Genomic DNA, 23,984 nt, shown 5'->3' on the forward strand with positions numbered 1-23,984 from the left:
AATGCTTCATTTTTGTATGTGTGTCAGTCAGAGCTGCGACTAGAGGGTGTAGAAGTCAGTAAATAGTATTTTTGTTTACAGATTACTGAAACCTATAAAAGCAGTGATTCCAATGTCCATCCTCTAAAATAGTCAGTTGGTCATGGGATCGTTTTAGATGCTACATGGAAGGCACTGACTCATTTCTTGGCTGGACATCAGGAGGTGAACTAAGGAACTGTCTGTTGCTTTGGAGGATGTGAAAACTTTGGAAATCCTAGGTACTCAACAAATATACAAGCCCCCCCCCCCCCCCCATCCCCATCCCCATAAATGAATGAATCAAGATGTGTTGAAGGAAATACATTTGTACTTAGTTAATACAAACAGAAAAAAACAAGGACACATAATGGTGATCTAAATTTATTTTTAAGAAATGTACAGAATTGTAAATAATCTTGATTATTTGACTAAAAGAGATAAATGCCAAAACATGTTCATAAATAACAAAATTACTTCACCAATAATTTAAGCTTTGCTAGGTTTTTTAAAATGTAAATTCTGCCTTGGACAGACTGCATGCGTGTTTCAGCAGTTTTATTTCAAAACCTTAAAAGCAAAAATGTGATTGCTGTATATTCTAATTTTCTTTCATATTTAAAAATAAGGAAGGCAAGTGGAGAAAGATGAAGGAAAGTATAAACATTCTAAAATTGTTGTTTACAAATGTAAAGATGTGTGATTAGACACGGCATGGTGGTAACTTCTAGCATTTTATCCGTGTTTTAAGCCTAGAGGTCAAGACACAGAAGGGGCTTCAAAGCCACAAAGGGCTCCGAGAGGCACGGAAGCTGAAGTGACTGACTAGTGCCTCAATCTACCGAGTTTGTCATTTCATCCAACAGTCGATCATACCCTCTCACTCACGTCACAGATGTACATCATTTTGAGGCTCTCTCACAGTGCTAACGTGTCTTTGATCAGCCTCCTCATAGTGGTGCTTACAGAGGTGCCGAGTGTGTCAGTGATCTGGAATGTGATCTTGTACAGGTAAGGCTGGACATCTTTCAGACTGGTGTCAAACACATTGTCCACTTCTGACTGTGTGGGCATCTTCGGTAGGTACTCATGGCGGTTGATGACCTCGACAATATTTATCACTTTTTCACCCAGCTTCTCGCCCACTTTCTCGCGACAGATCTGTCTCTCCTGCTCATTGGCCAGATTAACAACGTTGACCTTGATACTCCAGACCTCCCATGGAATGCACTCGTCAGAGAAAGGCCAGCGAGACTTTTTCTTCTGGTAGAACTCCAGGGAAATCTGTCCCATTCCGTCGCTCCCCGAGTTGCCCAAAGCATCCTGAATAATATGAAGTAAATGCAAAGTTATGTCCTCGTTAGCTAACTCACCAAATCAATTCCATATCTATATTCTACATTACCTTAAATTCACACACAGCTCTCCTTATCACTCTGTCAAGCTCATCTGAGCACACTCGGACAAATGTGAAGTCTATGAAATCACAGTCAATGTCCTGGGTGCCCACGGTGCCGATGGAATAGGTGCCCTCCTTCTTGTAGTGAAATTTCCCAGTGCTGCGGTGCAGCAGGATAGTGTGCAACAATGCCAACATGGCTTCATCGACCTGTCTACCCTCGACTGACACCTCCAGCACTTCGGAACGACAATTCATTATGATGATGATGAGGATGGTTTCCAAACAACCTGATATTGCCAGAAATTAGGTGTGCACTAGTCTAACCATCGATGTAATTTACTGCTTATTTTCTGCTGTAGCTAGATGTTACTGTAATGTCCCATGTTGTTGTTTGCCATCAAAATGGCTAGCAGGCTAGCTTAGAAGATTTGTATTGTTGACAAGCTCGCGAGTCACTCAGTATAATGACTGTCTGAACTTTTTTCCATGACAATAATAACTATGTATGAAAATACCTTATGCTCTTTGTTATTTAACTAAATATCGGTATAAACGGTTACGCAATGGTTAGCTAGCAAGCTGACTCACATACGTCGAGCTCGGCCAAAACTCGTCTGTCTGTGCAAATTGGGAGGGGCCATTTTTGTCAACAAAGCAAGCATAAACTACGGCAAGTGCCGTGCTCAAAATTGCACGTCGGTCTTTTTTTGGAAATCTGTCCATAATTGTTTTCATAAGTAGAAACTGAAAAACATCAATAAACTCGTTGTATACTTTGTAAATGTGAGAGGTCATATGCTGGCTATCATCTTATTATAATGTGTAGCTTGTTGTTCTAACACAGGATCGTAGTGGCCCTTTAAGATGCCGCCGTGCGTTCTGGGAAAAACAGTTTGTGCCACATCTTTCGCCACATATTACATTCAAAGGCGAGTTTTCGGTTTTGGTCAACGTTTGTTCTTGCAGCTATTCCGAAAGTTGCTACTGTATAGCTTTATGGTAGAGCTAGCTCAGCTAAGTTATCCGTTTGTTCCATCGCTTGGAACTTAAAACCTTATTACTTTCTTATGGATTTTCTTGAACATTTGTGTGCCTTGAGAACTCCTGTGGTTGCAAACTTGGTTATCAGTAGAACTAAATACATGGGATCATGGCAAGCCATCTCGCAGTCGCAGAGGGGACTTGCAATACAGTTTTAGCTAGCATTAGCAACATTGCGGCAACTAGCGAGTTTGCTAGCTAGCATATGCTACTAGCGGGTGGATCTTGCAATGCCTGATTTCTTGTATGATAGTTAGTTAGCTATGACGTTTTGTTTGGCTCAGAGATAGACAAGTTAGCTGCTTTTGGGGGAATTGTCAATTACATACTTAACTGCTAGCTGGTTTGCTAGCCTAGTTGCTTGCTTAAGATGCCTCAATCGGAATCAGAAAGTTCACCTTCTTATTTTGGTTTGGGGGACCTGCAGTGGCTTTGTATGGTTACACTCTTCATTGCGTCCATCGTTACATTGATATTGTATCTAGTACAATACTTTTTCGGCGACTTACAAGTTCAGCCTCAGCCAGAGAACAGCAATGGGGTCACGGAGGAAGCGGACGCTGTGTTAGGATGGGCACTGTCACTGAAAAGCTGGAAAAGTCAATGGAGAGGTGCGTGGTGCAAAGCCCTTAATGACGAATCGAGGAAGTCTGTGGTGAGTCCCATGACCGAGTTTACAGCCCATTGTAAATGAAATTGAGGATGTGTGATTTTTTTCACAACAGGTAGGTTGGTTGTGTACCCAGTCGAGTGGTTTTATTGTAGCAGTAACCTGAGCACAAGTAGTTCTATAGCTCCTCTACTGCCACCCAATACACCTGAACATTAAATATTTTGTTTGCACATTCTCACGCTTCTTGGGCTTACCGTATCAGATGTTAAAATTCTCTATAAAACATGAATGCTATGGGAATGTGGCTGTGTGATTGCATAGTTCTTGGGGGATGTTGCTGATTGAATTACTTTAACTTCCTAGGATTCTGTGCAACTAACATTTGAGGAAGATGGTCTTCAGTCATCAGAGCTGGTGTTTGGCCAAATGTCCAACTTGCAGAAATCTGCTGGGCATAAGGTAAAGTTCCATTGTCAGACAGATCTAATGACTCAGTTACCTCAAGTAAGCCAATACCGACTTCCAGTGTCTAGGGTTGTTTTTGAATGCGTTTTTACCCCTGATAAAATCAAGGGTGAAGTACGATGAAGATCAATAGAATCATTGTCTTACTCCTTATCTCCAGTGACAGATTTTGCATTTGTTATTCGTTTGACAGGGTGGTTCTCCTACATATTTGTTAGAAAGGCAGGTTTAAAAAAAAATCTTTCTCATTTCCTAGTCATTCTTAGCCTAATGTCATAATTGCTGAGATCAATCTCCTCTTCCTTGTAATTCAATAAAATGGAGGGCTCTTTACTGTCAACAAAGCCTTTTAATTTCTTTCCTGGTCCATAGTGGCCAATTTTTGTTGCACAATGTCCATTAGCAGTCCTGGCACTTTCAGACATTCTTTCTGGAGCCAGTACCCTCAAGAGATTTTTGTGCCGTAAGCAGTTTTTTTATTTATATTTAAAACATTGGCGACTTTCAGACTTGTCTAAATTTTTTCGTAGACTTTCTTTTGAAGGTCGATATTTAGTAAAACAGTAAAGCCCTGAGGATTTGCTTTTCTTTGATAGTGAAGGCTGGTCTGCATCAGTATCTATACACTCTACTGTTTTACAGCCATAAAGAGTTTTGTCAATAAAGGCTCATCTTTGCCTGGCCAGAGTGAGTATGTGTGTAGTAAGGAGCTTATGAAGCTGTTCTTTTAGCCAGCACAGCTTAGCATTAAGGAGACATGGTGAACTAATGACAAGGCCCATGCTGGGAGACATGATCAGACGCAGCCATCATTGAGAAGATGCTTTATGTTTGGGCGAAAATGTCCAAACGCACCGTATCGAAGCCTTATCGAGTTGACTTTGAAACTGTGCCGTATCACTAAAGTACGGTTCTCCGAGTGCTCATCATATTTTGTGTGAAATCAGAAATGCTGCGAAACTAGTCAACTACAAACGCACTGTTTAATGTACTCCTCACATCAACCCTCATTATCCGCCTGTCTGTGTTTGTGTCATCTTGCCATTGCAGATTTCTCGCTGCATGGTGACTGGGGAGAAGCTTCAATTTTCCATCTGTGCAGATTCCCCAGCCATGTCTACAGCTGGGCCCTGCAAGTACACAGTCAGGATATCACCTCTGGAGCTGCAGGTAAAGGAAACCGCCACACAGTTACATGGGATTCATTTAGCTAATTTATTTGATCCATAGCAACATACAAATAGGGCAAAAGAAGGTCAAGAAGAAAATCAAGGATCTGAAGTAGATAGTTCTACCAGTATTTTGTGGTTAATTCAAGTCACCAGCATACCCAGTGTCTAACCTGATGCTGAGGGCAGAGGATGAAGCCAACCAGAGTGGTGGGGAACAGGGCTCCAGAATGTCCACTTGCATTGTCTTAATGGAGGTTGTCTTTGATTCATTGAGCATGACACGTTTCACCGTTGGTTGAGTCTCCACTGGCAGGGGAATCCGATTAAATGTTGAGGCCTGTGATGTGGGCCACTGTCCCAGGGACCTCATCTAAATCACTGTCATACCCGTTCTCAGAACACCCTCACTGTTTGACTAAGGTGTTCCACTTTCACTACCTTAGTCACAGCAGAGAATGCGATGGAATTACAGAAAAGATCTCCTAAAATGTAACTGTGACTGGCTTTGAGTGGTGGGGAATTCATGCAAATAATGCACTTAATATGTTATTATACAATAAATGATCATTTAATTGACACGCCATCAATGCTCATGCCTTTGCTCATCCTATATTTTACATTAAGCTTCACGAATCTTCCAGGCCGTCTAAGGTTTTGACCCACATGTTAAGTCGTGGCAAAAGCAACGGGAGTAAGTGCCTCTGCTAGCTAACCCAATCGAATGAAGGCTATTTTAAGCCAGTAAGGTGCTTGTTGGCTCATTGTGGGGCTGATCTGGGATTGCGCGTAAACACAACCCCAGAAAAAGGTTAGGAAGCTAAACCCAGGATTAGATCCAAGGGCGCCATTGTTTTGGGTAGTTATTGTCACGGCGGCGGGTTGAGGGAGACCTCTGGTGTGTTCAAACTCTTTCATCCGTCGTTTGGTCTGGAAAAGTCCCGAGGCCTTTTCAAATTCTTTCATCCATTTGTGTTTACCAGCCACTGTTGGTCTAGAATGGCCAATGCTGGAATGATCCTAGTTCATTGATGAGTTCAGAGTTAGGCTATAGAGACTGTTATGTTCATTTTCACACCAGGATTCTCCACCCTGTGCACTGTCGTACTGTTTGTTTTCCTGTCCCTGTTGTGGGCTCTTGAGAATTCATGTGACACTCACATGTTACACGCCTAGGCTTTACCTACTTATTTACCATAGGACACTCAGCCATGTTGTTGTAGTCAGATGACAGGGCACATTTTCAGACAGTAGCATTGGAATTGGGGCCCTACTTTGTTGGAAATACAATGCCATTGTGTATAGGTAAAGATTTCTCAGTGTCTTTATTTTCTGAATGGCCCCGATTTGTTAGATCTGGCCATGCATTATAGAGTCGCTCAGAGGACGCTATCAGATAAGGCCTTTGTTTGGTAACAGAGAGGCGGTTCTACTCCCAGAACGGAATCTAGGCATGCTGGGGCAGGATGACCGAGCCCTTCTCAACTGTTCCGCTTTCTCTCTCTGCCCACCCCACCCCACCTTCAGGGGGGCTTTTCTGTCTTTCGCTTTCTGTATGAGTTGACATCAATCCAGTTTCATTTTAGCATTGAACATTGAACAAGTAGTGTAACACGGCTTCGCTGGTGCCGACGGATTGGCTCCTGTAACCAGAGAGGAGGCTGAAGGGAGGGAGGCAGAGTGGGCGAAGGAGGGCAGGGAGGGAGGCAGAGTTGGGGAAGGAAGGGAGGCAGAGTGGGGGAAGGAAGGGGGGCAGAGTGGGGGAAGGAAGGGAGGCAGAGTGGGGGAAGGAAGGGAGGCAGAGTGGGGGAAGGAAGGGAGGCAGAGTGGGGGAAGGAAGGGAGGCAGAGTGGGGGAAGGAAGGGAGGCAGAGTGGGGGAAGGAAGGGAGGCAGAGTGGGGGAAGGAAGGGAGGCAGAGTGGGGGAAGGAAGGGAGGCAGAGTGGGGGAAGGAAGGGAGGGAGGCAGGCAGAGTGGGGGAAGGAAGGGAGGCAGAGTGGGGGAAGGAAGGGAGGCAGAGTGGGGGAAGGAAGGGAGGCAGAGTGGGGGAAGGAAGGGAGGCAGAGTGGGGGAAGGAAGGGAGGCAGAGTGGGGGAAGGAAGGGAGGCAGAGTGGGGGAAGGAAGGGAGGCAGAGTGGGAGAAGGAAGGGAGGGAGGCAGGATGGGGGAAGGAAGGCAGGAAGGGAGGGAGGCAGAGTGGAGGAAAGAAGCCAGGAAGGGAGGCGAGAGGCTTGGATCAGAATGATGTCCATGACTGATGCTCCAGCTGACCACGGTGTTGTCTCTCACCCCCAGCTGGACTTGCAGATGAGGGAGGCTGACGGCATGGTCGAGGTGGGCTGGGGGGTTTCTCACCTGGAGACGATGGACCTTCAGCTCAGCCCCAGCTTTTCTCAGGTGGGGCGGACACGCACCCCGACCACCGCTCAGCCCATGCAGTCAGACCCACATCCAGGAGCGGAGATCCTGGCTTTCTGCTGGTGCCTTTAGTAACGTTTGTTCCGTGTGGTCTGTTCCCAGGGAAACGGCTCTGGACCCGGCGTGGCAGCCGTGAAGGAGCGTCTGAGACAGCTGCTGTGTGCTGTGCGTCCTTCAGTAATGCTGAGCTGCAGGCCTGCACAGGCCACACAGGTCAAGGTGAGCACACACACACACACTCACAGTAGGACCCGGCCATGCAGCCATACACACATCCACATCCTGTCAGCGCAGTGTACCCACCCACCATGTCCATACCCCTTCTGAAAAACTCTATGGTTTCCAGACAGAGATTAAGGCTTTCTTTAGGAAGAAAGCCCTCAATTCAATAAACAATTTCAGTCTTAAAGCTGTATCCCCCCCCCCCCCCCCTCTTTCTTCTCCAGGAGGCCCAGAACAAGGTGATGTCCCCACCGAAGCCTCCCCGCGCCCACGACTGGAAGCTGCTGGTGAAGAACATCAGGGTCATGTGCAGTCAGGAGGATGGTGCTGCAGGTCAGACACACTGTGTCACTGTCTCGGTACAAACGCCCACAGAAAACACCTTGTAGACGGAGGCTAAGGGGTTTTCAATAGAAAGCCCTGGATATCCAGGGTTATATAAAGATGCATTTTGAATGCAGTCTATTCAGATACACACTGCACTCCCAAAACAGTTGGGCGCCATCTTTTTAGCCACAAAACCCTCTGAATTAGGTAGGACCTGGAAGTCTGGGGACTGGAGTTTCTGAGGTTCTGGACACGGTGTTCCAAACTCTGCTATGCTGGGCTGTAAAAGCCCTTGCTCACTGATGTCCGGCGCGTCCATGAATACATGAACCCTGACAGATAAGACAGTGTTCAGCACTTCTCTCCAAGTACCTCTTTCTTCATTTAACTGAAGAGCACAATTATCTTGATCGGTTTATTGATTGATTGGCTCTGAGCCAAGCCATGCCAGCCCCCCCCCCCCCTTTTTATAAGGGGGTGAGAGGGTTCTATCTGGGAAGCTCTTTTAAGAATGGAGATATGCCATTCATTGAGATAGTCCAGCTTTCATTCACAGAGTCCCAGTTTGGCTCGCTGTACTTCCTAATGGCTCTGTTGGCTTGTGTTTATCCTCGGACAGTTCCGAAGAGGAGCACTTAGTCAGCCAAACCAGCGCCACTTCCAGCCCATGCATTATTTATCGGTCTTCATAGGCCGGATAGTCCTACATCCACTCTTACATGAGCATGTTAGAGAGTATCATATTAGGCTGCCGTATTGGATTAGCGAATGATCTAATGACATTGCAGCATCATTAGCTGTGCTAACGTGAGTGGTGTGTTGTGTCTGCAGGCAGTATGAACCCCCTGTGTGTGCTGCAGCTAGATGACCCTCCCCAGAGATTTTCCACCTCGGTGTTGAAGAACACATGCAGTCCTGCCTGGGACCAGCCTTTCATCTTGTAAGTACAACCACAGGTACCACTACCAGGGCTGCTTCTGAGAGCAGAGACCCCTTTCCTCCAGAAGCTTCCACCCTCGAAATATGGTGTATTATTCAACTTGCAGCTCTTTGGCTCCCTGACTTTTGTCATTTGTTCCAACTGTCTTCCTGTGTCTCTACAGTGAGCTGAATGGACGATCAAAGGAGCTCGTCATTCAGTTGTTGGATGATGGGAAACCTCAGGAGGGTGAGTGTACCAACGTTGGCAGGGCTCCCTTTTGTCTGTTTCAATCACATGACAGTCGGCGTTAATCTGCCCAAAGCCCCCTAGAAATGACTTCTCAGAAGTGGATTTTGGGGGGGAAAACAATGAAGGCTTTTCATCCGTCTAAAAATAGGGCCCAGTGTCTGCACGTATCATCTCCTCAGTGTGGACGTTTGTTATGTAGGCCAAATCTCCAAGTTATCAGCTTGGGTGTGATCATAACAGGGCAACATCATACGTTTGGAGTCTTTCAACTGATTTGGGTTGTGATTTGTCGTCCGACAGGCTCGTTGTTGGGTCAGGTGTCGGTGCCTTTCGATCTGGTTAAAAAGCAACCCAAAGGACAGCAAACATTTGCACTCGTGACCAAAGACCAAGTGACCGGGTCTCTTACTACTGAGGTAAGACCCCTATCTGAACCACGAGTGTAGCCTTTAGAAACCCTGACAGGCATACTGGTGACATTATACTGTACAGAGCATTACCTGTGTATTCCCTCACCCTGGGCCCACCTGCTGTGCCCCCAGTTTACCTACCTAGAGCCAAGCGAGGTGCGTTCCTGGCAGACCCCCACGCCTGCTGCTTCCAAGAAGGTGGAGATGGACCGCACGGTCATGCCCTGCGGCACCGTGGTCACCACCATCACAGCTGTGAAATGCAAGCCAGGCCGGCTGCTACCACCTGGACTCACCATAGGTAAACCACCACATGCTAACCATGCTACATGCTAACCACAGTACGAGAAGAATAAAAGGATTCGCCTGCCACTTCAGAGCATCAAAACGCACAACGTCAGTGAGCAGCCCCTCATCCAGATAATCCTCGTGTTCTAGAATCCCCGGTGAGGCCCGCGGTCGCCAAGTCCAAGCTGGCGGGCCGCCGGGTGTCGGAGCAGCCGGCCGTGCTGGGGGCGGCGGTGAGCAAGGCGCTGTCCTCCTCCGACACGGAGCTGCTCATGCTGAACGGCACGGATCCCGTGGCGGAGGCCGCCATCCGCCAGCTGCACCAGTCGGCCAAGCAGAAGCTCAAGTCCCCCGTCAAGAAGAGCACCATCATCATCTCCGGGGTGGCCAAGGTGCGGCGAGCTGCACCCTCACGACAGCCCTCCGTGGTTTTCGCGGTGTGTTGAAACTGTTCCTCCATTGGGCTGACACTTACTGGTTTTCCTTCCCCCTCCCAGACTCCCCTGTCCCAGGATGATGAGATGGCCCTCATGGCGGGTTACGCCGCGGCGATGGATGCGTCCATGTCGGAGGGGGGTTCAACTCAGGACGTGACCGCCGCCGTCGTCTCCGGGTCCAGCAGCCCCACGGAGATGTCGGACCCCCAGGAGGGGCCCAGTGGGCTGGGCCGAGGCCCCAGTGACTGGGAGTGCCAGGTGGAGGAAGAGCAGGGCGCCGACAAGACCTCCCTGTCCAACTGTGTGTCAGAGTCCAGCTGTAAAAAGAACGTTTCGAAAGGTGAGCTGGCGGGTACGTGTGGAGCTGCGGACTCCCCTTATCGGGGACCCCCCCCGGCTCTGTTACATGTTCACACAGTGTCGCTGTTTTCATGTCATGAATGTACTAACTTGACACGCCAAGCCCTGTTGTTGCCGCCGTTGTCTGTGAAGGTGTTTTTTTTTTTGTGTATTTTTTTTTGTCTCTTTGTCCATGTTCTCATTTCTCATCCTTCCCTCCTGTCCCCTGTTCACTTTCTTTGCCATCCTTAAGAGGAAACCTGTGCTAACCAGATATTATGTCACGACGCGTAAGTTACCATTGCAAGCAGCATTTCATAACCTCTATAGTGAGTAGAGTGGAGGGCTGTCCGTCCGTCATGTGACTCTGATCACTCTCAGGTGGGGGTGGGGGGGGGGTGTAGAGAATTAGAGTTGATAACACAAAGATTCTGTGTAACAGTACTGTAGATGTTTTTGAGAATTCCCTTTAATTTCATGTCAGCATCATCAGAGGGTTTGAATGAAGGTGGTCTCATTTCTGCCCTCCTTAAAGTAAAGGGAAGGGTATTTGGCAATACTTACTGCATCTGCAGGTTTTTAAATGATGGGCTTGAGCCAGTTTTGCCTGTTTTGCAAGACAAGCCCTAAAGGAAAACATTTGCTCAGATATTCCCAGTATGTGCGTTTTAACTTGGCTCTGATCATAGGCGATTGTGCTTTTATGAAACTCGGTATTCAGGCCCTATTGTAGCAGAGAGTAGCCTGTGGCATTACTGAGGGTAGAAAAGAATAGCTTACAGTTACTGACTGTCAAAGTAAATCCCTCACGCATCATTTGCCCCCCCCCCCCCTTCTCTCCCCGCCACCTGACCAACACCGCCCCCTACAGGCAGCTTCCTGCAGAAGAGTGCCAAGCTGTTCTTCCGCCGGCGCCACCAGCGCAAGGAGCCGGGCATGAGCCAGTCCCACAACGACCTGGTGTACCTCGAACACCCAGTGGCCGTGGACCGCGCCAGCCGCACCGCCACCCTCACCCGCATGCTCAACCGCAAGCTGCTGCCCAAGAGCAAGAGCAAAGCCAATGGCTTTGCCCCCACAGAGGAGCACCACCCCGGCCCCTGACCCCACCTCCGCTTCCCCCTCCACCACCAACCTGCACTGACTGTGTCTCCTCCGCCCTGTCCCCCACCCCCTGATTCGTAGCGGTAGGAAGGCTGTGTCAACTCAAATCACGGGGGGATTTCCTACCTTGCGGTTCGGCCCATTCATACTCATCTGGGAGCAGTAATACTGTATGTAAGAGAAGAGGTTGCGTGGGTGACGCAAATCTGAAAGAATTTTCAAAAAAACGTCTTATGCCGTTCAGAATTTTAAAATGATAAATATAAACTTTTTATTTTCTATGAGCTTATGCAACATTCTGATCAATTTTTCTGTGTAAGTGGCCTTTTGAAACCACCGGAATACTTGTGGCTGCTCCAAACCCTCATCCACCCCTAGAGCAAAGGCACCGTGTTTCATGAGGGACCAAAGAAGAAGAGTGGCGTTGATATGATTTGCACATTTCTAGAGAACACCTCTAGGCTGGCTCAAGGTGGATAAAGATGCTATCCAGTGCAATGACCAGAGCTACTCTTGAGAACAAGATTGTAACCAAAGCTTCTTTTATAATTGTGATAGAGTGGCTTGGTGTTTTGACAAAGGGAGACTTCACTGCAAAGCTGATTCTAGCTAAACATGCTCATATGCTAATACAATGCCTTTGTGGCACTGTTTTGCCATTACAAAATGACCCACTGTCAACAAAACCCTGGTACACACTGGTTGAAACACACTGCCAAGTGAAGTTCTACCAAGATTTATAATCATAAATGAATTAATATTTCATCTTGGTGTTATGCCAGTGGCAATTATATCACAGAAGATGTTGATATTGTGTAATTGTAAATTATAAATCCAAATTTAAAACCTTGACACTTATGAAATACAATTGGGAATGCAATATCCGGTTTCATTTGAATGCCTTTTAATGTTTATTTTTGTTTGTTTCAATGTTAGTACTCTGCAGTGTGATTTTAAATGATATCCATCACCTTGTCGTCCTGACGATTTTGTCTGTACACTACTATCAGATCTGTGTGAATGGTGACCCCAAGGTGATTACACTACCTTTCAGACATATGCATTGAAGTTTTCACGAACCAAATCTTTATCCACTTATGCATTTCCATTGAATGAATGTGGTCTGCTGTTATCTTGTTTTAAAGATGTCTGGGAGATTTAAACATTTCCTGATTCTGAACACAGACCGGGAAAATCTGTGGAAATCCAATTGACTGCTTTTATTTTTTTTAACTAGCTATAAAGATTGTTATTTTTTAAAAGCATGTTATTGGACTGTCTAATATAAAGCCCTTCATGTAAACTACTGTTAATCCTTCTAACCAGTGAACCTACTGAGAAATACTTGTAAAAACTGATGGATGTGCCAGAACGGATGGACACGAGTGGCAGAGGGCCAATCATGATCGGACAACTGTCCCATTGTACCATGTCGAACTTTGGGGATTTTACCTCTCGGAGAGATGAACAGTTTTTACCATCTGACTTGGAGGGAAATGTGCTGCCCAGGCCTTGTTGGGACCTAACGAATGACACCTGGATTTGAGACCACAAGGCTGACCTTCCTTTTCCTCTGATCCACACCAAGGCTGTATAACTTAGAAGCCCTGTTTCCATTTCCATGTTTGATGACTCGGTTATTACGCTGGGCCATCTGGTTATCCATGGTTGCATGCCATTCATGTTGATATTAGCAGCATTAAGTATCTGCAGATACTGTAGGGGGGGTATTAAACAGTGGTGGGTCAGATACTTACATAAGGGGGGTTTCTGTGACTTAACAGCTCTTTGTTTATGTTGACTCTACTAAGGTTTGGTTTCGAGCCTGTGCGCATCTTGAGGACTATGGTGAAAATCATTTTGAACCTCAGATTTAAACATAAATAAAAAGAATGTGGGATCTTGTAACCATGCGGACCTCTGATTAAGCTTGAAACCGGGCCTCCTGCGCGTGCCAACTATTATGCATACCTGGAAGCAGAAGGCTTGTTTGCAATTGATTTGCTTCCTGACATTTTATATTGGTGTTGGCATTGTGCACAGAACCTGAACTCCCACTCATGCAGAATGCCAGGCCATGCTTGCAGGGACTGTTATTACTAATCAACATATCAGGTTTGTCATCTTGAGCAATAAATATCGAGTTAATAACTTGGTGCTGATGTCGTTTAATTGAACTCAAAGCTTTTTATCTTTATGACACTAGTAGTCTTTTTAAATCACATCCTGGCATTATGATATTTAGTTCTTATGTAGATTGGTTTGTTCTCTACGCTTATTGATCCATGTTTGAAATAAAATATAATGTATTTGTGTGCTTTCATAACCACAAGGATGATTACACTTCGGAGATTAGTTAATTATTTAGAGTATTTTTGATGTCCGTGAAATACTCTTGAGGGACTTCAAGAGTAGAGAAAGACTGCATTTCCCAGATAGCAGTTCAGAGCTTATTTCCGGTCTTGCGCGGTTTCTGGTGCGGATTGGAACCCGGAGTCAGGATTCAATAAATGTGAAGTCGTTTGGACAACAGGTAACAAGACTATTTCAAATATGCACCTTGTATACAAATAATAATTGTGCCAAAGTGTAGAACATTTACAGGGATTTTGCACAGTGCACTCAGAACCGCCCTGAGTGCCCATACTTGAGCCGCGTTGACATTGAAACGTACAGGCTCCAGATGGGGTTTGCGTCTCCATTCCATCCGCCATGCCGATTGTTCTTTGTTACATTTGCATTGCTGTAGAAGACTGAGCAGCCTGTGATCGGAGTTAAAACCCGGCTACAGTTTGGATTCCGCTGAAATCCTGGATCCCGTCTCTACCGGATTGTGTTTGTAGCTACTCGCCCGAAGAATAGTTATTCTGAGTATTATTTTTTGTAGGCTTTCGAGTTCTTAGTAAAGACTCGAGTTGCCTCTGCTGCCGTAATGTCCCTGTAAACTTAGCAACTCATTGTTAACGTAAACATAGACAGTATCTTGTGCGGATGGATTATACACTCAAAATCAGAAGTTTGATTATTTGTCATTCAATCAGTCACTGCCTTATATGCGTTTAAATAGATCTAACCTTAACATTCCACATTACTGGAAATAAAGCAACATTTAAGAGGATTAGCTCACGAGTAGTTAATACGAGTATTGTTGTGTGATGTACGATTTCATTGATATATCATAAATGTATCTTTATGAATTAAGGTGGACACAATGGCTGAGCAGACGCCAGATGACTTTATCTGTAAGTAACTATCTCATGTATTTTTGTAGTTGCGTGCACCCGTTGATACGCTTGTCTAAATATTTCTAATGCATCTATTCCACCAGGGTGTGAGGACTGTGGCCAGTACCATGACTCTGAGTGTCCAGAACTGGGACCAGTAGTGACCGTTCAGGACTCATTTGTCTGGAGCAGAGCACGGTGAGTACATCGAAAGCGTCCAAGAAATACAAAGCCAGGGTAAATAGATGGCAGGGACCACAGATTTGCAACATATTGCATGTCTATATGTTTGTTTTCCCTGGCCTAGTTCATCTCTACCAGACAGTCTGGAAATCCGTCCAATGCCAGATGGGAAAGATGGCGTGTTTGTCCAGCGGCGACTGGTCAAGAGGACCAGGTTTGGGCCCTTTGAGGCCAAGAGAGTGTTCCACCTGCAAGAAGAAGGGCCCTTTCCTCTCAAGGTAGGTCCACAGCAAAATAGTAGGTTACCAATGCATGCACAACATATGTCCATCTCTACTTTACATGTACATGAATCCCACTTCCTGTGTGTTGTTCCTTGTTGTTCTTTTTCAGATCTTCCAAAAAGACGGCCAGGTGGTGTGTTTCGACTCCACCAATGAGGATGACTGTAACTGGATGATGCTTGTGCGTCCAGCCACAGACCACACACACCAGAACCTGACTGCTTACCAGCAGGACGAAGGGATCTACTTCAACACCTCTCAGGTATCCTTCTACCTACCAACCCCTAGCACAACACTCTGAAACCAGTATTCCAACTAAACAAAGGGAACTGACTCTTTGCCTGTTGCTAAGGATGTGCTGCCAGGGACAGAGCTGAGAGTCTGGTATAGAGCTTTCTACGCCAGGAAGATGGATAAACCCATGTTGAAGCTGCCAGTCCCTCCACCTCCACCAGGTCTGCATGGTCACCGAGGACGACACGATTCCACTCGCTGATTGGTCTAGTGGGAATGTGGCGTTGGAAGCCGTTGGCTCAACACAATACGCTTTGTTCTTGAGCAACTTAATCTGTTGTTTAGAATCAATCCGTCTATTTTCTTCAACTTTCTTTCCTTGTGTCTGACTCAGATGTGGTCGCTTCCTCCACCCAGCCAGGGCAGGCCTTCGAGAACGCTGGAACATCACTCCCTCTAGTGGTGCAAGAGAAAAACACAGGTTGGCTCCGTGCAAATGACATACCGCATGTGGTGGTGTCTTATGGTTATTTTTAACATCAGCTCAGCTTGATAAAATACCTGGTCTGACAAAGGCAAATTGTCAACAACTGAAACAAAAATTCACAAAGCATGCACAGATTATTTCTCGTTCACAATGCACAGTGATAAGGTTATGTGTGTACTGATCAGCATGTATTCTGGGTATGATCCGTATAGTGCGTTAGTTGCTAGGCAGTTGCATTCACTTCTGTTTGGTTTGATCAGAATAGAACCTCTCCTTTGCCATACAGAAAGAGGAAGTGACTTGAGTCAGTGTTTTGTCCCTAATTGGACAGTGGCAGGAGGCCAGCAAGTGGTCCTGAAAAAATCCAGTAGAGGAGGGAGTCATGCTGTCTAAACAAAGCCTCATGCAGTTTGGGTTCAGAAATGAGAATCAAAAAGTAGTCTTTATTTTACATGAAGCTATTTTTATGAAATACTTGGTGGCCCTTACAAGTGTCTAGATGTTGAGGGTTTACAACACATGGCTGGATGAAAGGAAGCAAAGAGTTTGCATCAGTGTATTGACGTGTATGTTTTTCATTCACCCATAATTCCACCCGTTTCAGTGTCAGAGCACTTGCTGAGCCACCTCCAGGAGGTGAAAACAGTTGCTCCTCTCCCAGCCAACCAGCCCGCCGACCAGCCCGCCCCCCAGCTAGCAGACCTGGTGACCCACGAGGACATGGAGGATCCCCAGCCCCCTGCCCCCGCTCCTGTGGAACCCAGTCGGAGGCTGGGCCGGGGCCGCAAGGCCAAGGGCCGCAAGGCCGGAGCCTCATCTGCAGCCAGGAGAACCAGAGGTGAGAGGAACACCTTGAGAGATTCCCACAAATACTGCAGTTCAAATCTCTGCTCAGGTCTTTTCTCAATCCCATGATCCATTGTAATTGTACGTGTATGCTGCAAGTACCATGCTCTGCCAGGACAAGCTTTCACATGCGAGTCCTGCACCTCCTCCTCCTCCTGTCCCCCCAGGTGCCATGGCCTCAAGGCTGGGAGAGCGCTCCCTCAGCTTACCTCCTGCCCCCGGGGGAGAGGCCACACAGGCGGGAGGCAACAGCCTGGTGATGGGCTCCGACGGCGTGGCCGTCCTGAGGAGGGCCAAGACCGGGGAGCAGAAGCGGGTCTACAGGTGCTCGCTCTGCAGCAAGGTCTTCCAGAACAGCAGCAACCTCAACAGGCACATCCGCTCCCATGGTAACCATCCCTTCACACCCACAGTTCATTCATTTGTCCTTCTGCACCAATCTCTCCTCCTGCCAGCTCACGGCTGGATTCATTTATATTTTTAATAACACATTTTTTCTTTTTCTCTCTCTCTTCTCCTTGCACGCTCAGGTGACAAGCTGTACAAATGTGACGAATGTGACAAGCTGTTCAGTCGCAAGGAAAGCCTGAAGCAACACATCTCCTACAAGCACAGCAAGAATCTGGTAGGTGTCTCCATCTTAGAAAACATCCAGAGATGACTTGGTTTTGGTGACTCCATAAGCCGCTGTGTCATTACTCAAAGTGTGCGTGCGTGTGTGTGTCTCCTCCACAGCCTGACGTAGAGTACAAGTACAGGTGCAACACATGTGAGAAGTCCTTCCGGGTGGAAAACGCCTTGAAGTTCCACAACTGTCGGACAGGTCGGGGTCAAATGCGCGGGGCGGGGGGGATGGGGGTGGGCGGGTGACTGGCAATGCTCTTCACTCTGTGTCACACACTGCTTCACGCTGCGGTTCGGCTCCCTGCAGATGACAAGACGTTCCAGTGTGAGATCTGCTCGCGGTTCTTCTCCACCAACAGCAACCTGTCCAAGCACAAGAAGAAGCACGGAGAGAAGCTGTACTCCTGTGAGATCTGCAACAAGATGTTTTACCGCAAAGATGTCATGCAGGAGCATCACAGAAGGCATGGCGTGGGTGGGTACTCTGTTTCACTCGTGACTGGACTCTGCAGTGAACCCCATGCATGTTACAGATTCATTTTGCAGACACTTTTATTCAAAGCGAGGTACAGGAGGGGATATGAACTCGTAGCCTCATTGATCATCAGTTCGACGCTCTACAACTGAGCTGTGCCTAGCCCTAACAGCTTCCACCACAATGCTAAAGTGACTGGATTGTATTAAAGTACACACACTGAAGCAGATGTTTGGTTTACAAGCATAACGCATACTTTAGAGCAGATACCATAATCAAATACATGATGAGTTCATTAAAAACCTGGAATCCTTTGATAGTAAGATCGCATAGACCCGTATCCAGAGTTGCCCTCAGGGTTTGTGAAGTGAACTGAATCAAGTGTTTGTGTGCAGGCCCAAAGCACATGAAGAGAGAGGAGCTGGAGGCCAACGGAGACGAAGGGACCAAATACAGGAAGGAGCCCTCTGCTTGTCCCATCTGTGGGAAGGTGAGGGACAGACACCAGACAACAGGCCAACAAGACCCCGCATGAAGGCACCCGAGAAAAGCCTTTTAGTGATTGTTTGTATGTGAATAATGAGGTGTGTGTGTGGTTCTGCAGCATCATGAGGTGTGTGTGTGTGTGTGTGGTTCTGCAGCATGAGGTGTGTGTGCGTGTGTGTGGTTCTGCAGCATCATGAGATGTGTGTGGTTCTGCAGCATGAGGTGTGTGTGTGTGTGTGCGTGTGTGGTTCTGCAGGATCATGAGGTGTGTGTGGTTCTGCAGCATGAGGTGTGTGTGTGTGTGGTTCTGCAGCATCATGAGGTGTGTGTGGTTCTGCAGCATCATGAGGTGTGTGTGGTTCTGCAGCATCATGAGGTGTGTGTGCGTGTGTGGTTCTGCAGCATCACGAGGTGTGTGTGTGTGTGGTTCTGCAGCATCATGAGGTGTGTGCGCGTGTGCGGGTTTCCGCAGGTGTTCTCCTGCAGGAGTAACATGAACAAGCACCTGCTGACTCACGGCGACAAGAAGTACACGTGCGAGATCTGCGGACGCAAGTTCTTCCGGGTGGACGTGCTGAGGGACCACATCCACGTTCACTTCAAGGTGAGGGGACGACGGCCGTGTGAGGAAGTGGTTTTCAACGCGCCGGTCAAAGGGAAGTCCAGTCACTAAGCGATGGGGCGCAGGACGTGACGGTAGCCCTGTTGGTTCCCCTCAGGACATCGCCCTGATGGATGAGCAGGAGAGGGAGGACTTCATCAAGAAGATCGGCATCGCCGTGGACGACAGTGAAGAGTCCGAGGAGGAGGAGGGGGAGGAGGAAGATCCAGAGAACCACAAGTACAGCTGCAAGAAGTGTCAGGTCAGACACACGCACGCAGACACGCGCGCGCGCGCGCGCTATGCAATCCAGCCGAAAGCAAGTCGAATATCGACACCTGCGTCGACGCCCAATCCCGTGTTCAACAGGAAGCGCCCATCAAACGTGTCACTTCTCTCTGTGTTCAGATGTCGTTTGCCAAGGGCAGAGAGTACCTGAAGCATATCATGGAGCAGCACAAAGAGAGGGGCTACGGATGTGTCATCTGCAACCGCCGCTTCGCCCTCAAGGCCACCTACAACGCCCACCTAGTGATCCACAGAGAGCAGCTCCCGGACCCCGCTGTACAGAAGTAAGTTGGAGTGGAGACATTAACAGGAGTCTAAAACAAAGGCATGCTGTTATTCATAGTCAGGAGGTCTTCCTAATGAAAGTCCCTGCCTCAAAGGTACATCCACCCGTGCGAAATGTGCGGGAGGATATTCAACAGCATTGGCAACCTCGAGAGACACAAAATCATCCACACAGGTGTGTAACTCTGTACGGCCCCGAGCATGCATTAACACATTTCCTGCAGTAAGACACCTTCTTTGTTCCTCGGGACCTCGCTCTGTGTACGACTCATCGTGTTTATCTTCTGACAGGGGTGAAGAGTCACGGGTGTGACCAGTGTGGGAAGTCCTTTGCCAGGAAAGACATGCTAAAGGAGCACTTAAGGGTTCATGACAACATACGCGACTTCCTGTGTGCCGAGTGTGGTAAAGGTCAGTCCGCCACCAGGTCAACAGCTCCTAGGAAGAATCTCTTATTCTTTCTCTGTTTATTTTATTTTTTTAAAGCGGGATGAACAGTGCCAAGAAATGGCCTGATGTGTGTTTCCCTCCGTAGGGATGAAGACCAAGCACGCGCTGCGGCACCACATGAAGCTCCACAAGGGCATCAAGGAGTACGAGTGCAAGGAGTGTAACCGCAAGTTTGCCCAGAAGGTCAACATGCTGAAACACTACAAGAGGCACACAGGTTAGCAGGGCTCGTGAGTCAGAACTTCACCTGTGGCTGAACCATCTCCCGCCTCCCACACAGGTTTGTGTGGTCCCCCTGTGACTCATGCTGTGTCCATGCTTGCAGGGATTAAGGACTTTATGTGTGAGTTGTGTGGCAAGACCTTCAGCGAGCGGAACACTTTAGAGACCCACAAGCTGATCCATACAGGTGAGAAGCCTTACTCGTTTTATATTCTCGGAGTATATATATATCCATCTTATAGCTTAGTGATCAATGTCTTATATATGTCTTCTGGCTTTTTAGGGGCCTATATTTGTGTGTCCTCTTCTGTGTCTCCCTGCCTCACTTTCTCTCTCGCCGTATCTCTACTTCAGTGGGGAAGACGTGGTCGTGTGCGGTGTGCGATAAGAAGTACCTGACGGAGTACATGCTCCAGAAGCACGTCCACCTCACCCACGAGAAGGTGGAGGCCCAGTCCTGTCACCTGTGTGGCACCAAGGTCTCCACCCGCGCCTCCATGAACCGGCACATGCGTCGCAAACACCCAGAAGTGAGTCGAGACGGAAGCACGATCTTGCTTTACGATTGTGCTTTATTTTCAGTCACCAAATCGTGCTCTCCAGCTATCTAGTTACTTGTACATGATATCAACATACTGGCTAACGTGTATTTTGTTGATGCAGTTTTCGATTTCTTCTTTTTCCCCCTCCCCAAGATTGTCAGCGTGAGGATCGACGATTTCGACGACCTTCAGGAAGCCTCCACCATCGACGACTCCTCCATCAGCATAGTGCAGGTCCGGAAGCCTCTTCACATTCCTGCGTCCATCGCAAGGTCGCCACAGCCGGTGAAACAACACGCATGTTCACGTTGCCCGTTTCATCCGTCCTTTCCTCCCATCTCCCAGCCCACCCTCACCCTGGACAAGGAGGCTCTGTCGGAGGACAGGCCCTCGCGGACACCCCGCCCCCACAGGAAGAGGCCCAAGCAGCTGGTGGAGCCGGAGCTGTCCGACTCTGACGAGTACGCCGACTTCGCGGCCAAAGCAGCAGAGTTCACCGCTGTCGTAGGGGACGAGACCGAGACCAGCTCTGCTGTGCAGAGTATCCAGCAGGTACATCTACTGGCCTGGACTTATTATGCTTATGCCGTGTTTACAAACCTATATTCAATATGTTGAAGGTCTATTGTGTTTAGTGTAGGTATATCTACTATGAGTCTAGGACTAGTGAGAAAGTGTAAGCATTTCAGGCTTGTGGATGAGTTGGCGATGGTGGAGATGCCATGGGGTCTGACTCAGTGTGGATTCTGTGGTTCCAGGTGGTGGTTTTGGCTGACCCCAGTGCCTCCTCAGCCTCCTCACCCAACAGCTCGGTGGGCTTGACCAACATTACGGTCACCCCCATCACGTCGCACGCCCCCGCCCAGTTCACCAGCCTGCAGCCCGTCGCCGTGGGCCACCTGACCCCCGGCGACCGGCCCCTCACCCTGGACAGCTCCATCCTCACGGTCACCTTCGACGCCGTCAGCGGCTCCGCCATGCTCCACAACCGTCCGGCCGAGCTCGTACCCGAGACCATGGGGCCGGGGGGGGCCGCCGCCCCCCAGTCCGTCGCCCACTTCATCAACCTCACCACCTTCGTCAACCCCATGGGCCACCCGCTGGAGACCTCCACCCTGGCCTGGAGGCCCGTCACTCAGGCCGAAGGCGGCCAGATCTCCCCTGTGGTGGAGGGGGCTCCAGACAACCCCCAGGAAGGTCAGACTCAGGCCTCAGAGGAGGGCCAGGCCCAGGGCCAGCCACAGGCCCAACCACAGCAGCCCAACACGGCACAGCAGATGTTCAGCTACTAGAGGGCAGAGGTGCTGGTCACCTCCCAGCTGGGAACTGTCCTGTGGTCCTGTTGTGAAAGCCCATGCGGAGACGAGAGACTCACCCAGTTGCCTACATTCCCCTTGAGGCACTTCTTGAGAAGTGGATGGAAACCGAATGAGAAATCACTGTTGTGTCTTTAGCCCTATTATCAAAACCCTATAGCTGTTGATCATTGTAATGGACAATGTGATTTACTGTATGTAGAGTAAGACGTTACCATGCAGGTTTCCTTTTTGGTGTACAGTTTACGTTTTCACTTCCAACAGTTACATAAATCAAAGAGGACGATTATGTGAATGCCTTATGATTTAGTATCATCAGACGTGCATGTTTTGTTATATTATCAGAAGGTCCTTGTTAGCTTACAGTCATAATGTCTTACAAACAATGTTTAAAATAATCATTTTCTGTACTAAACTTCTAAAGAGATTAGGGTACACTGCAGAAGCTGAGAATGGTTGATTCATCACAACATGAAGCATTTATCCAAATAGAGTTCAAATGGTAATAAGCTTTGAAAAAAAGTTTGTTTTCAGTGTGTGTAAGACAAATGCAGATTATTGTTGAGCAATTATCTAAGAGATACTTGAAGCCTTTTTTAGTGTTTTATGTTTTTCAAGTAAATATCCTAAAACGGCACGTGGAAAACAATGTCCAAAATGAATAATATAAAAATGGTATATACAAATTCACCTAGGCATTGCAGACTAGTGTTGTGAATTTGTTCCATTCAACTGCCCCCAGGGCTGTCCAAGCCCACCTCACCGGTCCTCAGATATCTGTCCCACTACCCCATCTGTTAACCACTTGTAGACCGAGCATTACCACTGTACCACAGTCATCCACAAGGGGGAGCCATCAACCAATAGAATGCAGTTTTGTAAACGCACCTATCTCAATTACTCATACACTTGTGACGACATAGCACTTAAGGAGAAAATTCTTATAATGCTCCATAAAAGTTCCAGGAAAAACAATTCCCATGGCTATTTCACAACAATACTTCAAGGTACATAAACTCCACCATTCAGCAAGTTCTCTAGAGCCGTGTTCTCATTTCTTGGTGGGTGAATTTGACACGGCCCATGGGATTTGTCTAATGGTCCCTGGGTTGGTAATCTGATTCTGACTCGTACAGCTTTTTATTATTAATAGTAATGGAAGCTTCACCAAATATGTTACTATGTTAGCTGTTGCATCCCTGAGCAAAAATAACCTAGCTTGATGAAGTGGACTGGATTTTTAAACATGTAATTACTTAGAGATTACAAATAAGAGATCTGCTCAGTGGAGGTTGGAGGTGAAATAGCACTCACCAGAGATCAAGCTTAGTGTTTTCACTTTGCACCATATCTACATATCCTTGGGCATTAAATGTTGATTATCACCTCAAACGACCATCAGAGCCAACACCCAAAACACGTTAATGCAATTAGCTCAGTGTTTGAAACGTATGGTTTGATACCCCCAGGCTAAAGACAATTAGGGGGACTATACCTGAGATACAGGATGTTACAATGGGGAGAAGTGGCCTAAGCCTCCTGGATGATTGAAGATCTCATTCCTGTCGTGCAGTCTCCCTCATGGCCCATTCACACTGACTCCCTCCTCTATAGAACCAGCACACCAGACCAGTGTACCCAGGCTTGTCCATAGCCTGAGGGTGGATATCAGAACAGCTATCATACACTACAGCCATCTTATTTGACCTCAGTATTTCATCTGGAACATGTAAACCAAGTCAATTATTTAGACCATCAAACATCCTTCACTAGGATTCAGTCCATTCTTTGGTGTATAAAAAAAACCGTTAAAAAAAACCCATTTTGTATTGTTATTTCATGTCATTGTTATACCTGGTGCTGAATGTTCCTGTCTTGCTGAGTCACTGGCATGTCACAGTACACAGTGTGATTGAGGCAGGTATATGACATAATTACACAAATGCAACAGGCGTGTTGTTTTGAATTTCAGTAGTTCCTCCATTGTGAATCGGCTCATATGCTTTTGAGATGC

General features: G+C 47.5%; 3 protein-coding genes across 5 annotated transcripts; 2 read left to right on the plus strand and 1 right to left on the minus strand.

The window, feature by feature from the left end:
• Positions 1–389: 389 nt before the first annotated feature.
• On the minus strand, positions 390–2,042 carry atg101 (autophagy related 101). Its single transcript, XM_084698471.1, has 2 exons — positions 1,424–2,042; positions 390–1,341 (listed from the first exon to the last, which is right to left on the minus strand). The coding sequence occupies exons 1-2, from the start codon at positions 1,673–1,675 to the stop codon at positions 937–939; spliced, it is 657 nt and encodes a 218-aa protein (XP_084554597.1). The 5' UTR covers positions 1,676–2,042; the 3' UTR covers positions 390–936.
• Positions 2,024–13,574, plus strand: c2cd2 (C2 calcium dependent domain containing 2). 2 transcript variants are annotated; one of them, XM_084698469.1, is made up of 14 exons: positions 2,024–3,116; positions 3,438–3,533; positions 4,590–4,709; positions 7,003–7,104; positions 7,228–7,344; positions 7,572–7,680; positions 8,506–8,614; positions 8,778–8,842; positions 9,146–9,261; positions 9,388–9,556; positions 9,694–9,935; positions 10,041–10,320; positions 10,573–10,609; positions 11,191–13,574. In XM_084698469.1, the coding sequence occupies exons 1-14, from the start codon at positions 2,832–2,834 to the stop codon at positions 11,495–11,497; spliced, it is 2,154 nt and encodes a 717-aa protein (XP_084554595.1). In that variant the 5' UTR covers positions 2,024–2,831; the 3' UTR covers positions 11,498–13,574. The 2 variants fall into 2 exon arrangements, with proteins under 2 accessions (XP_084554595.1, XP_084554596.1); XM_084698470.1 differs by lacking the exon at positions 10,573–10,609.
• Positions 13,575–13,887: 313 nt separating this feature from the next.
• prdm15 (PR domain containing 15) lies at positions 13,888–22,683 on the plus strand. 2 transcript variants are annotated; one of them, XM_084698835.1, is made up of 24 exons: positions 13,888–13,956; positions 14,626–14,665; positions 14,752–14,845; positions 14,955–15,108; positions 15,224–15,376; positions 15,467–15,569; positions 15,743–15,829; positions 16,440–16,673; positions 16,849–17,070; positions 17,212–17,306; positions 17,417–17,504; positions 17,613–17,780; positions 18,176–18,270; positions 18,739–18,870; positions 18,986–19,129; positions 19,276–19,439; positions 19,536–19,615; positions 19,732–19,851; positions 19,976–20,107; positions 20,216–20,299; positions 20,467–20,642; positions 20,808–20,888; positions 21,000–21,206; positions 21,413–22,683. In XM_084698835.1, exons 2-24 carry the CDS (start codon positions 14,635–14,637, stop codon positions 21,944–21,946), a joined length of 3,378 nt encoding a protein of 1,125 aa, XP_084554961.1. In that variant the 5' UTR covers positions 13,888–13,956; positions 14,626–14,634; the 3' UTR covers positions 21,947–22,683. The 2 variants fall into 2 exon arrangements, with proteins under 2 accessions (XP_084554961.1, XP_084554960.1); XM_084698834.1 differs by lacking the exon at positions 13,888–13,956 and having other exon boundaries at positions 14,177–14,665.
• Positions 22,684–23,984: the final 1,301 nt, after the last annotated feature.

The sequence above is a fragment of the Hypomesus nipponensis genome, chromosome 5 (assembly GCF_054491055.1).
Source record: "Hypomesus nipponensis isolate SF chromosome 5, ASM5449105v1, whole genome shotgun sequence".
Lineage (NCBI taxonomy): Eukaryota > Metazoa > Chordata > Actinopteri > Osmeriformes > Osmeridae > Hypomesus > Hypomesus nipponensis.

Excerpts from the sequence above, each read along its gene's own strand:
- atg101 (XM_084698471.1), bottom strand. The coding sequence starts at position 1,675 with ATGAATTGTCGTTCCGAAGTGCTGGAGGTGTCAGTCGAGGGTAGACAG. Across the intron at positions 1,342-1,423 it reads GAGCTGTGTGTGAATTTAAG|GATGCTTTGGGCAACTCGGG; the intron begins GTAATGTAGAAT and ends CATATTATTCAG.
- prdm15 (XM_084698835.1), top strand. The coding sequence starts at position 14,635 with ATGGCTGAGCAGACGCCAGATGACTTTATCT. Across the intron at positions 15,570-15,742 it reads AGTCCCTCCACCTCCACCAG|ATGTGGTCGCTTCCTCCACC; the intron begins GTCTGCATGGTC and ends TGTCTGACTCAG. Across the intron at positions 16,674-16,848 it reads TGCAGCCAGGAGAACCAGAG|GTGCCATGGCCTCAAGGCTG; the intron begins GTGAGAGGAACA and ends CTGTCCCCCCAG.
- c2cd2 (XM_084698469.1), top strand. The coding sequence starts at position 2,832 with ATGCCTCAATCGGAATCAGAAAGTTCACCTTCTTATTTTGGTTTGGGG. Across the intron at positions 9,936-10,040 it reads TCATCTCCGGGGTGGCCAAG|ACTCCCCTGTCCCAGGATGA; the intron begins GTGCGGCGAGCT and ends TCCCCCTCCCAG. Across the intron at positions 10,610-11,190 it reads CAGATATTATGTCACGACGC|GCAGCTTCCTGCAGAAGAGT; the intron begins GTAAGTTACCAT and ends CGCCCCCTACAG.